At 33.8% G+C, this 18,825-nt stretch overlaps 1 protein-coding gene across 5 annotated transcripts; it reads left to right on the forward strand.

Moving 5' to 3' along the window:
* On the forward strand, positions 10,157-18,825 carry LOC109722002 (CTD small phosphatase-like protein 3). 5 transcript variants are annotated; one of them, XM_020249840.1, is made up of 8 exons: positions 10,158-10,417; positions 10,634-10,753; positions 13,452-13,652; positions 15,173-15,312; positions 15,810-15,912; positions 16,834-17,343; positions 17,883-18,220; positions 18,379-18,825. In XM_020249840.1, exons 3-8 carry the CDS (start codon positions 13,484-13,486, stop codon positions 18,535-18,537), a joined length of 1,419 nt encoding a protein of 472 aa, XP_020105429.1. In that variant the 5' UTR covers positions 10,158-10,417; positions 10,634-10,753; positions 13,452-13,483; the 3' UTR covers positions 18,538-18,825. The 5 variants fall into 5 exon arrangements, with proteins under 5 accessions (XP_020105432.1, XP_020105429.1, XP_020105430.1 ...); XM_020249841.1 differs by having other exon boundaries at positions 10,648-10,753; XM_020249842.1 differs by having other exon boundaries at positions 10,158-10,364; positions 10,708-10,753.

Here is an 18,825-nt window from a genome sequence, read left to right on the forward strand (position 1 = left end):
CCGTTTCAACGTAAATCGACTCTAAAATATGAATAAGATAAAATTGCAGTCGTATAATAAATTATTTAAATATTTTATATTATATCATATTTTATCTGATGGTATTAATTATTAAATACTGTATCAATCATATAGTATGTTGTTATGTTCATGGGTATATAAAATATTAGTACGCATAGATGCAAGCAAATATTTCTCCTCTCATTTGGAAGTGACAAAGCCACATTTATTATGTATTAATTCACTAACTAATGGCGCGAAAAATTAGGGCCCTGTTTGGTTCGGGGTTTATTCTGCCAAACGGAATGATTTTTTGCCAGTATATTTTATCTCGGTCAAATCATATTATTTTCGGCTATTCCAGAATTGCTTGGGATTCACTATTTCATCATTTTGGTGGGATAGTGTTATTCTAATGTTTATTTCAAACTTTATTAAAATTATAAATTAAATTAAAACTAAATTATAAAAATATAATATGTTATATATTATAATATATTATTTTTATTATAAAATTATTACTTGTACAAATATTAATACATATTATTTATATTTAAATATTATAATAAATTATTTTTATTAAATTTAAGTTTAAGTAGAATTTTGAAAAAAAAAATTATAAATTTATTAAAAAATTTATTTTTATCAAATTTATAAATTTATTATAACAAATTATTTTCATTAATTGTTCTCACCCCTATTCTTATTTTTAAATNTTAAAATTTATAATTTGTAATCTCAAATTTAAAGTTTATAATTTTAAATTCTAAATTTTAAAATTAAAATTTAAAATTTGATATTTTAAATTTTAAAATTTAAAATTTGATATTTGATATTTTTCAAATTTAAATTTGATCTTAAAATTAATGTTTGGAATTTAAAATTTAAAATTTTGAATTTAAAATATGAGATTTTAAATTTTAAAATTTTAATTTCAAATTTTGAAATTTAAAAGTTAAAATTTAAATTTAAAAATATAAATTTAAAATTTAAAAATTCAAATTCAAATATAATGTGAGGGATAATATTATTATTTTTTATTTATTGCTCCCCACTATTTTTCTTATTCTATTTTATCTATTCAAACGCTAGTTTTCGTATTTTCGGGAATAACATAATTTTCATCGAAACGCAAAATTTATCTAGTTCTTACTTATACCTAAACTTATACCTATCCCTGAAATAAGCAGCTCTTGCTTATACCTGAACCAAACTATACCTTGACAACTACACATAAATTTTGTCTAAATTTACTCTATTCTATTATTGTTGTTAGACTTTTGCCAATTTGGACAGAGTTTTAACTTATCTACTACTGTAATTTTGGTATACTATCCGGTTCATTTAGTTTTCTAGAAATAAATTTAACTGAAAATATGAAACAACTAGATTTCGAATATGATATGTTAACGTAGGCCTAAGCCGCGTTAGAGGAAAAAAACACAAGAACGGAAAGAGAAATATACATAATATAATTTTCGACAAAATGAGAATATTATTCTAAAAGGCTAATTACATTAACAGAACGACACGTATATATAGCCGCTGTACCTATAAATAAAGATAATAAATTGTAATATATCTTTAAATCTAAACTTATAGTATTCCTGGTGTTCAGCTTTTGAGGCTTGTCGACACGTCGTGAGGGTGTCGGGACAAGTCCGAGTCTTGTTAGCGCGAAATAGATGCAAAACGGACTCAGCAGGGACGCGAGAGCAGGAGTTAGCAGTGGAATCTGCGAAATTGCAGATTTTCTGCTTGTTGTACCGGTACAACATCAGGGTTGTACCGGTACACTTTCTGTACCGGTGCAGCATCGGAGGTGTACTGGTACACTTCGCCCGATTGGCGAGCAACTACTCTCGGGTTGCCATCTGTACCGGTACAGGTGCCCGTGTACTGATACACGGGGTTAGGTGAGGGGCAGATTTGTCTTTTCTTGCCTCGTACGTATCACCATCCCTCCCCTTTGCTTTATGTACGTGTTGGGAAGCTGAGGAGGACTTCTTGCATGCTTCTTCTCCTCTTTCTCTCTCTAGACCCAGTCGTGAGCAAGGAGGAGCTTGGGTGGAGTTGGTTCGTCGTCGACATCGCGCTGCGGTGCCGTTCGAGCGGATATTCGTCGTCGCGGTGCTACGAGGAGGCCGGACGAGCATGGATTTTCGCCGTTCTCGACGTCGCGCCAGTGCTAGAGTCGCTGTCGAGGTGGGTATCTAACATTCCTCCATTTATGGCCTGACCTCTCTACTTCGAGCTCGCGTGCTGATTTTTTTACTGAATTCCAGCGTCGACCGTCGGCGTTTCGGCTCGTACGCGACGTAGGAGTGTCGGATTGCGACGAAACTTGATTCGTTGGATTCAGGATTTCGAGAGGAATCCACGAAGCCCAAGATTCTGAATTTGGTGAAGGTTAGCTTAATCGAACTCCTATTTTACTCTACTGCTGTTGTATTTGGACAGAATTGACGGATTTCGATGTATAGAGCTTCGAGATAGCTCGATTTCTGGACTTGGAGGATTTCAGTTGATCCAGCAGGGATTATTATTGGTTCGAGACTCCCTTCGCTGACAGGAGTTAGCATTTGAGGTGGGTTTTCATCGAGTTTACTCCTAAGTAGAGATTAGTAAACATGTATAGTTTTCGATTATTTATACTTTGTAGTAGCTTAAATTCATTGAGTAGCATATTGGCTGAAGTCTGAATTTGAAGTATGTTTCTGAATCTAGTTAAACTATACATGTTGGACTTGAAAATTGAATTAGGAGAAAACCGGTGATTTGGACCTGTCACCTGTTTACACTACCTGATTTAGCTCTAGGAGCCGTTATAAATTTGTATCATCGCAGTATTGGTGTGATGGATACCCCAGGTAGTTTAGGGTTCGGTTACGCTCGCGCTGGGATGCCGAGTGTATTTTTTACAGTAGTGTTCAGACTGTTCCGAACTGTTGGAGGCCGTCGGGGTTGACGGTGGACCCTATCACCGTTTTGGCGTCAGATTGTGCTGAGGGCACATGACCTGTTTGTTGTTAGACCAGTTGGACCCTGTTACTTGACTTTGGCTTGTGAGAGCCTGATTGAGCTCGACAGAGATACGCTGCATACTCGATTGGATAGCTCTCACGAGTGCCATTCCGGAGACGGACGCTGTGCTTTCGCGTTAGTGTCGTTCATGCCGATTGGACTTGCTCTCCATAGACTGGTTAGTGTGGAGGTAGCTGGATAGTCCCAACTGGGCGAACGGGTGTATTCACAGTCCCTGGGACGGGTATGTTTACAGTCCCTAAAGAGATTGGGTCGGGATTGACATCACTACAGTTAGTTAGAGTAGAGCATGATAGTGTAATAACTTGTAACTATAGATTTTATTTCAGCATTTAATACTATCTTTGCTCTCTTCTGTAGACTTAGTGGGTGGACCGATGATGTTGAGGGCGGCACCCACTGAGTACTACTTGTTTTTACAGTAGTTCTCACGCTCTGTTGTTACCCCGTTTTTGTAGAGCCATCGTCTTCGGCTGCTGTTGTTCCTGATCAGGATCGAGGCAAGGGCGTCGCGAGTTAGAGCCCTACCAGACGAGCCGAGCTAGAGGTGTCCCTACAGTAGGTAGTTGTTTCTGGTTGGAGTTCATGTACATACAGACGTTTAACTCGCCAGTGCGAGTAGTTTTGTACCTTGGTTTTGATGTATGTATATGGAACTCAGTTTGTTTTAGTTACTGGTTCTTCTGGCATCTCTATACTACTGTTTGTAGTATTGTATATTTTACAGGTACAGCTATCGCTTCGTACACAGGAAAAATTTCTTTGTATACGGTGGATTTGTCGACGTGCCCGGGAAACGTGTAATTCGGGGCGTGACAAAACTAATTAGAAATAACTAAATAATCGAACTCAAAACAGAAAAAAAAAATAATACTTTTCGAAAATAACATGTAAATACAAAAACGAAAGCATAAACAATTGAATTTGGACCCCAAACTCAGCTTGTACAGATTTACCGTATGATGCATAGAGCTCGAAAATTATTTTCCGAATTAGAGGTTGTACGGTGAAAACGGATACTCGCGCGAAAAACTATGACCGTTTAAAAATTTTTTGCGAAAATTATAAAAATTATCGAATTCAACGAGATTTTCAGCCCAGCTTAGTTGCATCATACTTTGTCAAAAACCATCAAGCTAAAATGACAACATCCTATTTTAAAGAATATCTATCATCAAACTAGTGATCGGGGACTAAGGATAATAATCGAATAATAATAATAATAATAATCAACCTATCCATAGTAATATACTATTTGACAATACCATCACATCAACAACATGGACCTCATGAAGCCACTTAAGGCATTAAGTTCTTAACCAATAAAATCTTGACACCATGGCATCAACAAAATGGGCTCTCATGAAGCCACGTGAGGCATTAAGTTCTTAACCAACAAAATCTTAACACACATCTTTCGAAAAATTTGGGCACACCTATTTCACCGTAAATCGATTTTAAAATATGCATCATAGATAAAAGCTCAGTCGTATAATAAATTATTTAAATCTTTTATATTATATTATATTATATTATATTATACGGAATTAATCATCAAATACTTTATCTATTTTATAATATTCTATATAGTGTATAAAATATTAGTACGCACCGGGTGCACGCAAATATGTCTCCTCTCATCACCAAAACAAACTCTCCTCGAGCCACATTAGCCATTAATTTCTTAACCAATAGGAAATTGTCGTATCTAGAAAATTTTGGATGTGCCCGTTTCAATGTAAATCGACTCTAAAATATGAATAAGATAAAATTGCAGTCGTATAATAAATTATTTAAATATTTTATATTATATCATATTTTATTTGATCGTATTAATTATTAAATACTATATCAATCATATAGTATGTTATGTTCATGGGTATATAAAATACTAGTACGCATTAGATGCAAGCAAATATTTCTCCTCTCATTTGGAAGTGACAAAGCCCATTTATTATGTATTAATTCACTAACTAATGGGGGACTATCACATGCTTGCCTTATTGTGATAGGGTGGTTTTACTACTTTATCACTTAGGGTTCGTTAAGACCTTATCGGCTTTTATTATACTAAACTGGCTCTATTTTATATGACCGTTTTTTAGTAAGGCAAACCGTCTTATTTGGGGCTTGGTTTGTCCCGTTCTNTTTTATTATATTATATTTTATTATATTATATTTTATTTTATAGTATTAGTTATCAAATGTTCCATCAACCATATAATATTCTGTATAATATATAAAAAATTAGTACGCACTAAGTATAAGCAAATATTTATGCCACAATAGTGTCTGGCCTTCATCACCCTGAGTGGTTACTGCTGCTTCACCTTTAACTGTACTTCACTCATCAAAATTACCAACTCCAATCCTAATGAACTCATTCCTCCGGAATGCAATGAACAACATTGCTTACTTAGGATCAGCTTGCGATTTTCTCCTTTCTTTTGGAAGTGACAAAACTGTACCAATTAAGTCATTAACTAATGAAAAATTACCATAAATTTACTAAAAATTTTGAATGTACCGATTGCACCATTGCACCGTAAATCTACTCTAAAATATATATCAAAAATAAAATTTTGATGGCATAATAAATTATTCAAATATTTTTATTATATCATATCTTATTATACAAAATTAATCACCAAATGCTCAATCTCTACATATTTAACCATTTAATAATATTTTACAATAGCTAACTCTTTGTGGTAGGTCTTTTCTTTTTTATAACTATTTGAATAAACAGAACAAAATAAATAAATAGTATTTCAAATTAAATAACTATCCGCAGTATCACGCAGGTCACTTAACTAGTAGTATATAATGAATCGCCAGTGACGTTGGCGACGTGGCAGAGAATGGACCCGATATATTTTTTTTTTTTCTTCACCAATTTAGACAAGAAAGATTGAGCTTTTTTTAAAATTCAGTCTAATTCTTCTCTCTCATTACAAAAATATATAATCTTTTACTTGTAAATTTTAAATTATTTAGATTGTATATATATTAAATATAAATTTTAATTTTATAATATTGATCATTTAGATATAAATTGTACAATAAAAAACAAAAATAAAATTTGAGTTTAAGTTAATTATTTATTTTAAGAAATTTAGTTGTGAGAATTATATAAAGTATACGAAATAAATCTGTAAGCTAAACGGCACATTCAAATTTTGAAGTCAAAGCATTATTAACCGGCTCAAATCTAACATATAGAATAATTGGATAGTAAAAACGAAATTTTGAAAGGTTTGATAGATGATTCAAAATGGTTCGTAGTTCAGACAAATTCTATATGATTTTATTTTTATTTTAATATCAAACTTTAATATCATATTTATAGTCAGATGAGCAATAAGTTTCACATTTAAAATCTTTTGGAATGCCCAAAATATAATTGGTCGACTTTTAATTTTAACAATTAGGCATCCTAAAATTTGTTAGATAGTTTAACAAATTCTTTTCTCAAGTGAAATTACTAATTAAACAAAATTGATCCATGCTCAACTTTGTCTTCATTTAGAATAATAATGCGATCTTCAAATTATAAGACCCGTGACACTATAGTTCTCGAATTTTTAAGGCATTACATTTTCTTACTTAAAGTATGAGATACTTCTTATACTTTTACTGCAGTAACTACTGCTTATTCTTCAATTTCTTTTATTTGTATTTTTCTTTATTTTTTGACTTTTTGATTTTTTTATTTTTTTAACTAAAATTTTTTTTTTGTTTCTACAGAATTAATCCGCCGCAATGCGCGGTTGAGAGACATATTATCTCACTGAAGGTGCCGACTCAAATTTGTGAGCATGTTTTTGTAGGTAAACATGCGTGTAGGCACCTCAACAATACTCTATTTTGAAACGCAACCCATGATTTTTAAATAATATTACTTTGATTATTAATACATAATAAAGTTTAAAATTATGCGGATTAAAAACTCGCTAGAGCTGTATAATTTGACCNATAAAATTACAGTCGTATAATAAATTATTTAAATATTTTATTATATTATATTTTATTATATTATATTTTATTTTATTGTATTAGTTATCAAATGTCCCATCAACCATATAATATTCTGTATAATATATAAAAAATTTGTACGCACTAAGTATAAGCAAATATTTATGCCACAATAGTGTCTGGCCTTCATCACCCTGAGTGGTTACTGCTGCTTCACCTTTAACTGTACTTCACTCATCAAAATTACCAACTCCAATCCTAATGAAGTCATTCCTGCGGAAGCCAATGAACAACAACGATTACTTAGGATCAGCTTGCGATTTTCTCCTTTCTTTTGGAAGTGACAAAACTGTACCAATTAAGTCATTAACTAATGAAAAATTACCATAAATTTACTAAAAATTTTGAATGTACCGATTGCACCATTGCACCGTAAATCTACTCTAAAATATATATCAAAAATAAAATTTTGATGGCATAATAAATTATTCAAATATTTTTATTATATCATATCTTATTATACAAAATTAATCACCAAATGCTCAATCTCTACATATTTAACCATTTAATAATATTTTACAATAGCTAACTCTTTGTGGTAGGTCTTTTCTTTTTTATAACTATTTGAATAAACAGAACAAAATAAATAAATAGTATTTCAAATTAAATAACTATCCGCAGTATCACGCAGGTCACTTAACTAGTAGTATATAATGAATCGCCAGTGACGTTGGCGACGTGGCAGAGAAGGGACCCGATATATATATTTTTTTTCTTCACCAATTTAGACAAGAAAGATTGAGCTTTTTTTAAAATTCAGTCTAATTCTTCTCTCTCATTACAAAAATATATAATCTTTTACTTGTAAATTTTAAATTATTTAGATTGTATATATATTAAATATAAATTTTAATTTTATAATATTGATCATTTAGATATAAATTGTACAATAAAAAACAAAAAATAAAATTTGAGTTTAAGTTAATTATTTATTTTTAAAAATTTAATTCCGAGAATTATATGAAGTATATAAAATAAATCTGTAAGCTAAACGACACATTCAAATTTTAAAGTCAAATATTATTGNTATTTAATATGAATATTGTTTTCATTTACAACTCTTAATTTTATAGTATACGGAGTATCAAGTTCAGTTTTTAATGCTGATTATTTTTAATCCTCTAATTTGGTATAATTCATAGAGTATGAAATTCATTCTTTTACATTACGGAATTTTTAAGCTCTTGATATCACAGTGCCCAGAATATTAAACTTCTAGCGTAATAATAAAATTTACTTCTGTTTCAACTCGTACTTAGTTAAAACAAATTAATCATTAAAGTGAACTCTTTTCTTAAACAATTTGATAGATTGTTTAAAATCCTACGGATTAACAATTTTAATTTTCAGCTGGTTAATATAAAACCTGTAAGGTTTTCTAAAATTTACACTTTGAATAACGAGTAGTCTGATATTTATACTTATATTTTTTGATCTTTTTTGTAAGAAAAAATATTTATTTTTTTATTCTCTTTATATTTTTATTCTTATACTTTTACTGCAGTAACTACTGCTTATTCTTCAATTTCTTTTATTTGTATTTTTCTTTATTTTTTGACTTTTTGATTTTTTTATTTTTTTAACTAAAATTTTTTTTTTGTTTCTACATAATTAATCCGCCGCAATGCGCGGTTGAGAGACATATTATCTCACTGAAGGTGCCGACTCAAATTTGTGAGCATGTTTTTGTAGGTAAACATGCGTGTAGGCACCTCAACAATACTGTATTTTGAAACGCAACCCATGATTTTTAAATAATATTACTTTGATTATTAATACATAATAAAGTTTAAAATTATGCGGATTAAAAACTCGCTAGAGCTGTATAATTTGACCAAATAACTTAATAATTTAATAAAAGTTTTCAATTTAATCAGCTAAACTAAATTAAATCAAACAAATAAATATTGTGAAAGTGTCGATTTCACGGAGCCATTGCAAAATCGCCTATAGTTTAGGGGGTTTTGATATATTTTCACCCAAATGATGATCACCCCCTAATCGCGGGACACGTGTGCATAATGTCACCAGAAACGAGGCTCGAGGGGATACGTCACACGCCGTGAGTGCCCCTCCCCGGCGTTCACACATGCCCTCGGGATAAATGCCTGGACCGGATGTATCCGAACAGCTCATGCACCACATGTAATCAATATTTTAATATTAAAATCTTTTACCTATAAAAATAATGTATTATTAGTTGATTAATAAGAAATAATATTTCAATGTCTTTATTTGATAATATTGTCTTTTTTTTTTTTCGTCTTCTTGAATAAAGAGTAGATAGTGTTTATAAAAGAATTTATTTAGCAGCAAAATTAAAAGGAGATATTTATATTTTTTTTAGATTTTAAAGTATTTTTAAGCAGATAATTTTAGCTAATACATATTAGCTAATAGTAATAAAAGTTAAAAAAATTATTTATCCACATATTCAATCACATAGAATACTTATTTATAAAAATAAAAAAGCAATAGTACCAACAATTAAATTAATGATAATTTCTTGATAGAATAAACTTCAATTTGCTTTTATATGGCTTGATTTTCTTTTTCACTCTACCATATAATTGTTTAAAAAAATTACATGATTTTATATTTATTTCATCTTCAATATCTATATTTAAAAAAATTAAATAGAATAGACCAATAGCAAAGTAATTTTTTTTAAAAAACTGCAAAATGATACAATATACCAAATTTTTTTTAAATTTTTTAGCCTATACTTCAACATCCTATGATTTAGGATAAGTATTATTTTACTACTTTATTTAATTATATTTAATAATAGACTTTATAGTAAAATAATAATAGCAATAATATGATAGTTAATATAACTTAATAAATTAGATTTTTAATTTTTGAGATCATGTATTGTTATTAAACTATTACTATTAGGTGCACGAGATGTACGGATACACTCGGCGCACGCAAAATTTTCCGTGCCCATCCTCCCGCACGTGTCCCCGTAGGGAGGTGCTGACTCGGATGGGGAGTCATGAACGCGTCAACGGCGGAGAGGCCTCCATCCGGGGGTGTGCAAATGATTGAGATCGAATCTCGACCGTCCGTGCGGTATCTGCGCCCTCCCAATTCTCCTCCTCCCCCTCTTCCTCCTCCGACCACGGTCGCATAGAATACCCCGTGCGGAGATCCCGATTCTCCCTTTTTAAAGCCCTTTTTCCCCTCTCCTCTCTCCTCTCTCCGAGCTCTTCTTCTTCCTCTTCCTCCTCCTCCTCCTCCTCTCTCCGATTTCGCGAGCTCGATCGAGGAGTTGGGGAGAAGTAAGAGAGAGAGAGAGAGAGAGAGAGAGGGAGCTGTGATCTCGTTGTATTGGGTAAGCTTCTGCTGCTGCTGCTGCTGCTTCTTCTTTCTTTTTCTTCTTCGTTTGCTTTGTATCGTGCTGTGATCGGGTGAGTTGATCTCTCTCTGTGGCTGTGGGAGAGTTCTCTCCAGCTTTGACTTGTTGTGGGGATTGAAAAGTTGGTGTTTCGGGGGGGTTTGGGTTGTGGGGTTTTGCTTCTCTGATGAGTTCTAACGTGTTTGCCATTAGAATTTTGGTTGTAGGGCTCCTCCTCTCGCCGATTTGCGAGCTCGGTCGAGGTGGAAGAGAGAGCTATACAGGAGCCATAGAGAGAGAGGGAGAGAGGGAGCTGTGATCTCGTTGTGTTGGGTAAGCTTCTTCTTACTGTGATCTGTGAATTGATCTCTTTTTGTGGCTTTGGGAGAGCTCTTTCTCCCTCTCTTTTTCTTTGACTTGTTCTGGGTATATAAAAAAGCTGGTTTTTTTCCTTTTTTGGGGGTTTTGGGTTTTGGGATTTTGCTTCTCTGAGGAGTTCTAATACTTTTCCATTAGAATTTTGGGTGTGGAGCTCCTCCTCCTCTCTCCAATTTCCGAGCTCGATAGGCGAATTGGGGTGAAGTAGCGCGATAGAGATGTGGGAGTTGAGCTATAGAGGAGCCATAGAGAGAGAGAGAGAGAGAGAGAGAGAGAGAGAGGAAGCTGTGATCTCGTTTTAGTGGGTACGCTGCTGCTTCTTCCTCTTCTTCTTCGTTTACTTCATATCTTTGTGTGATCGGTGAATTGATCTCTCTCTGTGGCTATGGGAGATCTCTCTCTCTCTCTCTCTCTCTCTCTCTCTCTCTCTGATTTGATGTTGGTTTTTTTTTGGTGTTTTAGGGTTGGGGTTTTGCTTCTCTGATGAGTTCTAACATGTTTTCCATGAGAATTTTGGTTGTGGGGCTTCCATTTTTGGGTGATTATAATCGCCTTTTTATTGGGATCTCTTAGTTTTGGGATTTGCTATTGGTATCGATTCAAATTTTTTATTTTTCCTGTTGGTTTTATGTTTCTAATTTGTGGAAAGAAGGGTTTTTTTTTTATGGATTGCTATACACTTTCTGCAGGTTGGTTTCTACTTTAATTAGAAAATAGAGTTTTGGGAGTTGATTTTCTTCATTTTGTGTGGTGGATTTTGCACTTCTTCTTTTGGGGGTTTTGGGTTTTGAATTTTGGATTTCCTTCCCTGATGAGTTCAAATAGGGTTCCCTCAGAATCGTGGTGGTGATAATTTCGTTCCTGCGTAGTTATGATCGACTTATTATTACTTAATTAATTAGGATCTCTAATTAAATTTCCGTTTTCTCTTCAGGTATCATATAAATTTTGGATTTTTTCGGACAATTTTATTTGTTTTTTACAAGAAAATAAGCGTAATTTGTAGAAAGATGGGTTTTTTATGGATTGCCAACTTAGAAATTCCTCGGATTTGTTTTGGGGTATTTGTTCAGTTCTTTATTTTTTTTTATTTTTTATTTTTTGGGCTCCCTCTTCTTGTTTGATCTCGCAGCTGTTGAGTTTACATAAATTTTAGGGCTTTTTTCCTGTTATCAGCTATATAATAATATATTAGGGGTTCTTGGATTCCTCCTGCTTCTTCTTAGATCTTTTCCTGTTCTTTTAGTTGTTTGTAATTGTGACAGGTAATTCGAATTCATTTTTTTTACAGTTTAGCTGTTATATTGTAGATTTCGTAATTTCGCTATGTTGCTAATTTAGTTTCTGGAACTCTGATTAGGTGTGATCGAAAGCAATAGTTAGTTACAAAACCCTGCTAATCGATTGAAAGCTCTTCCTTTATTAAACTGTACATCATCAGTGTTTTAGTATCTTACTGTTGTTTGGGTTTTCCTGATTCTGTACCTGCTATTTTTGCTTAGAGAACAGTCCTAGGCATTTGAGTAAGGAATTCGTATTGTCCTGGAATCACACAAGATGCTAAACGTCGTGTTTCCTTTTCTCTTTTAACATATAATTTATAGTGGTATACAATTAAAAGGCCATAAGAATAATAGCAAACTCTGAGGACAGTGCACTTGTTCGATGTTAAGCGTAATTTTGTTTCTTTTCAAATTTCAATGCGTAACCTTCTTGTTTGGTGCATCAATGATGCAATTTGTGCTGAGATGTTTGAATCTCAAATTTTAAATATTGGAATTTCGAATTTGAATTAGTTTGTTAGGATTAGTTGAGATTTTTTATTAGGGAAAGCATTAGTTTTTGAAGTTTTGAATTTTAAAACTAGGTTGTTTCTCTCTCGCTCTCTCTACCGAGGCCAAATTCTCTCTGTTTCCCTTTTTATTTTTTCTTCTCTTCCTCCCTCTGTGCTTCTCCTTTTACTTTTCTTTCACAGTGCTACAGTAGTACCTGCATCAATCAGTTGTGTATGAACCAGTAAGTGCTTATACATGCATATTAGTTTTATTAAGAGTGTGTTGCTAATCCCGTGGTTACCATGATATATCAAAACGAGACGCTGATAATCATTCCATTTCCTTTTTGGGTGAGTGGACTCATTATTGGCAACAACAAAGACATGAAAATGATAACAACCACTTGTTGTTTAGTAGGATACTTCTCATAACAGTTCAGAACATCCTCATAGGTCATAGTGTGATGAAGAGAAAGTATTCTGATCCAGCGAAACAGCCATCTGAAAGTTGAATCTTGATTTTGTTTGTTATGCGAGAAATGAGCATCAAAATCTGGGAGTCCTTCATGCTACAATCTACTATTCTGGGCACTCCTAGATCATCAAAGTAGTCAACGATACGTCGTCGAGTAATTTCTTAGAAGGAACTCTTAGGTTGTCAGTAAATGTAAACCATCGCTTGAATTGCCTGAGTTAGCAAATAGTTCTAGAATTATGTTGAGAATGTTTGGGAATTTGTTCTTGCGCTTTAATGTAACATTTTATATCTGTAGACTACTTTGTTGTACTTTGTAGTATAGATGTAGCCTTATTGTTAATTCAGATTTTTGCAAATTTCTATTGAAGCTATATGAAAATACATGTTGTCCAAATTTGCAGTTGCTGCATGACATGCCGCAAGCTCTATCCAAATGTCAGCATTAAAAGTAAAGAAGAAAATCAGCAAGGTATATACAAGAAGAAAAAAATTGCATGCATCGTCCAAGTCAACTAAACCACCTAAAGATTCGCGGTCTCGAATCGAAACATTTCAACGAACTGCAGTGTCGGTCTCGTCTTGTAAAGAAGCATCTCAAGATGGTAAGGCCCCATACGAATTGGCATTTTCAAATGAGTCGAACACTCAGACAGAGAGGGGTGGAAACGAGCCGAGCTCGAGCGAGCTTATGTCAGCTCAAATTCGGCTTGAAATTAATTTCGAGCCTAAATCTAGGCTCAAGCTCGGCTTGAAATTAATTCGAGCCGAGCTCGAGCGAGCCTAATTTCGAGTCGAGCCGAGCTCGAGCTCTAAACGAGCCGATTGAAATTCTCAACATTATATAATCAATAGTTTAATTTTTGTAGAACATTATCTATAATTTGATGCAACATGTTCAATAGTTCAAAATACAAAATAATTGTAAGAAATGTGAGCTAGGGTGACTGTCTGACTGGGTGAGGATCAGAGAGAGAGAGAGGGAAAAAAAAATTAGGGATTTGAAAATTTGAATGTTATCATGTTTTAGGGTTATATGCAACAGTGAAAGTTTGAAAAAAAGAGTGTGTTATGTAATTTAGAGTTGGGCTCAATTGCACGGTTGTACTTGTTGGGTTTATTTTATGGGCCAACAATAATGACCCAAATTAAATTAAAGCCTATATATAATTAAAATATTATATATATATATATATATATATAGTGTAGAACTACTATGCTTTCGAAAATATAGAGGATTTGATGTTTTTGAATTTTTGACCCTTTGATTAAAAATTATATGGTTGGGATGATTGCGGTCTCCCCTAGGATTAAATAATACTCTTAGGATTGAGTAGTCCCTACAAGGTAATCATAATATTAATCCAAAAATAAGAAACGATTAAAAGGATTGATCTAAGAATCAAAAAATCGAAAGCACCAGATCTCTATACTTTCAATAGCATAGTAGCTCTACTATATATATATTNTTAATCATCACTTATCTGTCATTTCTAGGCTGAATAATTTGAAGGTTCAATTGAAATTCCGAAGACCGAAAAAAAAAAAAAAAAAAATCAATTTTGCTGAACACCAACCTGAAATTATTGTTTGAAAATTAAACAAAAAGGCATCATTTGAGATAGAATTGAGAAGGCTTGGGGCCTTTATGGCCAATTGGAGTTCGTATGCAAGTATTATTTGAGTAGAGTTGTTCAATTAAAAAACGATGTTGGAATTATATTGGTTTTTGTTGAAATTGTTAGCCTTGTTATACAGTTTTTAAGCAGTTTTCTATCTGAGGCTTTTGCTACATTACTTTCAACCTTCTTCTTTTTCTTTTTTTTTTTTGGCGAGCATCGGGCACCTTCTTTGAAGTTCATATTATTGCTCCTTTATTTTTGTCCTTTTCATGTTCATTGTGTGTATTTCCAAAAGAACCGAAAGAACTTCATCAGTCATAGTATTTTACAATAATGTGAAGCTAATTGAGGGTACTCGGTTTGATCATAATGCTGTTGAGGCCTGCTATCAGAAAAAAAAATTTTAGCCTCTAAACTCTTTTAGTTGTGGCTAAAGCTGTAGGCTTCAACAAATTTTGTTGGATTGAATTCTAAGCTAAACCTATGTATCCTTCTTACTGCAGCTTATGCCACTACTGAACTAACTGGACAGAACATTGGGATTACAGAGACCAGCGAGTTCCAAGATGCATGTAATGCAGCATCCGCTAATTTACTGATGGCGACACAGTCATCAATCGATGTTATATGCACAGAAACCATGGTACGCATTTGCACTTACTTCCTTATTAGTTTTTACTCCAGCATCATGTGCTATGCTCTATCTTCTGCTCTTCTCTGAGTTCACTTTGTCCTTGTTCTCTAAGGAGTGAAGATCCTAGCAACTAAAGTGAATTAATTGCGTGCATGCATCTTAAATGGATGCTTGTATGAGTGTATGCACATGTATATATATGTCTATGTATGAATTTTTCTAGTTTTTGAAGCACTGATAGCAAATTATTAGAATTATGGTAACACAATATTGAAAAGCAACCTGGAGACTGCAATGCTGTAAATAAATGTTTAACGAACTTACCAGGTAATTGGCCACTGCCGCCACGTTAATTGCCTTTTTGCTGTCCATTGTTGTGCTTAGGCTTTGTTTACTGGCATAGCCCATTTTCTGCGAGAGTTAATATTTGCTTTTGATCTCTCCAAGTTATGGAAAAAAAAATTATTTCAACTTTTGATTGTTAATATTGTTGTAACTAATTGTAGGGTCCAACCTCTGCGACATGCTCAGCCAATCTTGAAACAATCTTCTCTCCCAATTACGAGCACATTGATTCTCATTTAAGAGCAATCTATGACATTAATGAAGGTATGCTGGGTATCTTATCATTTTCTTTTTCTCTCTCCACTGTAATATCATGCAAAATATGCTGTTCTCTCTCTCTCTCTCTCTCTCTCTCTCTCTCTCTCTCTGTTTTTGGTGAATTTTTGGTCTCCTGTTTCATATACACTACAGAGCTTTGAAGTTTTAGGAACTATTTATTCATAACGCCTAGAAGAAAGGTAGTAATACCTTTTCGATAGCTAGATGATCTTTTGACTACAGCGTGACCAAACCCCTTAATTTGTCAGAAAATGTAATCTACACCTTAATGTGAAGAGACCAATCTCTTTAGGGATATGCCCATCACCTTGAAGCCTCGTTGAAGCATACATCGTGATTTGTAGTTTCAATCAAAATTCTTAAACTGAAACCAAAATATTTCGGTTTCCATGAGTGCTGATTCGGAAGTATAGTTTGTAACTGAACTATCAGAGTTTCGGCTCCAAAACCCGTCTAAATAGCCTTTAGGGTGACCCACATTGACTGTGATGAAATTATAAAGGCAAACACAATTCATAAATGGACCCGAGTCTGGAACATCACTTAAGCCTATAAAAATATTGCAAGACTAAGAGTTACTATAATTGCCATATTTTGTTTTCCCGTATCTTTATTTCGTTCTTTTGAACAATTTAATTTCTGTTGACAGATTATATGGAAGTTCTCTTTTCTCTTGCTTATGTTTCATACAAGTTCGTTTTCCGCCTTTCCAGTTAGTTCAGGTAGTCGGTGTATTTTTACAGCTTACCTGTAGGAGCATCTGTTTAGATTGCGTAAATCCTGTTTCTTAAGAAACTATTAGTTACATTACTATTTTGACAAGCATTTTTAACTTGGAATTTTATAATTTCGTGTAGCTACTTTCTCAATTAGTAAATGAAGTTTTTGGAAACTCTTATTTTGCAGTTAGATACGAGAAACCCGATTTGCCCCATCTGATTGCTGAAGACAGCGATGAAGGGAGTTGTGCTACCGGTGATTATCAGAGTTGCAGTTTTTCAAATTTCTACATTCCCGAGGACACTAGTTCATTATCCTTTGATAGCTTGATGGGTTTCACAAATAGAATCGATACTGCTGATAATGAACATACAGATTCAGACATGGTGATTGATATGGCAGAGAGATATGTAATACTCCCTTTCCTCGAGAAAACAGTGGAAACCAATAACATTGATGATGAAGTTTCTGATGATACATGCTTGTATCTTGCAATTCATCAAGTGAAACCGAATGATGAAGAAACTCAGCGAAATTGCGGATCTGGTGATTGGGAGGGAAATGAATCCTATAATCAGCATGTATATATGGGAGATTTACCGGCATTGCCTGGGGTAAATTCGACCTCTTGTCCTACTTGCTTGCCAAAATCACAAGAAAGAAAGAAGCACATCACCCTTGTACTTGATTTGGACGGTAAGCTGATGTCGATATCTCTACTTTTCAGAGGGGAAATTGGTGCATTTTTTTGGTTAATTATAGAGTTTGAAGTTCGACTGCGAACTTAGTAAGCCCTCAGTGTTAATCTTAACCGCTTAATACCTAAAGTTTGTCCTGGATAACAGTCAAGTTCTTTTGTTAGTCTATGACCCACGACAGAGTCATAGTTAGGTTTCGTTGGCGTGGCAGCTTTTTGAGGTTGTCCTCCTGCCAAGTGACTATGTTCTGTCAGCATCTTTAGACGTTAGACTATCAAAAAGACTTAATTGTCAGAATAAACTACCAGGATTATTATAATTGAAACAGTCAGAATGTAATTGAAACTGGGAAGTAAAGCTTCAGGCCCAAGTCTGTAATTAATCGTTATCTTGTTTAGTGAAATCTACTCATTCTGGTTAGCAGCTCATCTGAGAGGTTCGGTTTGGTTTGGTTTTGTTTTGTTTTGTTTTTTTTTCCTAGTATTGAACTTTCTTAAAATCTCTGCTTTTATTTATCACCTTTTCAAATTGGTGTAGAAACCCTAGTGCATTCTACGCTGGAGCACTGCGATGATGCCGACTTCACCTTTCCGGTTTTCTTTGACATGAAGGAGCACACCGTGTACGTAAAACAGAGGCCGTACTTGAAAGTATTCCTTGAAAGGGTCGCCGAGATGTTTGAAATTGTCGTTTTCACCGCAAGTCAAAGCATTTATGCGGAAAAGCTACTTGATATACTGGACCCGGAGAGGAAACTAATTTCTCAGCGTATTTACCGCGAATCGTGCATATTCTCCGATGGTAGCTACACCAAGGACCTGACGATTCTAGGAGTCGAGCTGGCAAAAGTCGCCATTATTGACAATTCTCCACAGGTAAATATCCCTTTTCTATGCTCTTCTTTTCGTATGAATTACTACTATCACAAAGTTTATCAGGATGTTTAAAATCATTGTGAGCTGTGACAAGTTCACAGTTATTGACAATATTGGTAATTCTTTCTTATGACTCTCCTTTTTCCGCATGATCTCAGGTTTTTCGACTTCAGGTGAATAACGGGATACCCATAAAGAGTTGGTTCGATGACCGAACCGACCATGCGTTACTTCAATTACTTCCCTTCCTCGAGACCCTTGTTGACGCAGAGGATGTTCGACCCATCATTGCTGAGAAATTCGGGAATAAAGAGTAAAACGCAGCTTGTTTCCACAGCTATTAGATTAGATTATTGACCCATTTTACAATGTTGTCATTAGATAATCCTTTTCATTGGAATCAAACTATGTATAAAATTTAGTCTTTTAGTTTGTGATTCAATATATATGGCGAGTTAGCTATGATATAATTGCGGAATTTGTTGCTAAAAGCTAACTGCCATGAGTTGTATATTCCCCTGCCTCTTCTTCTGCTATAAACAGTTGTGTGTGTATAAAAACTACATTGTCGAAATAAAATGGTGTGTATCGGTTTTCCTCATTAA

This window comes from Ananas comosus, linkage group 16 (assembly GCF_001540865.1).
Source record: "Ananas comosus cultivar F153 linkage group 16, ASM154086v1, whole genome shotgun sequence".
Classification (NCBI taxonomy): domain Eukaryota; kingdom Viridiplantae; phylum Streptophyta; class Magnoliopsida; order Poales; family Bromeliaceae; genus Ananas; species Ananas comosus.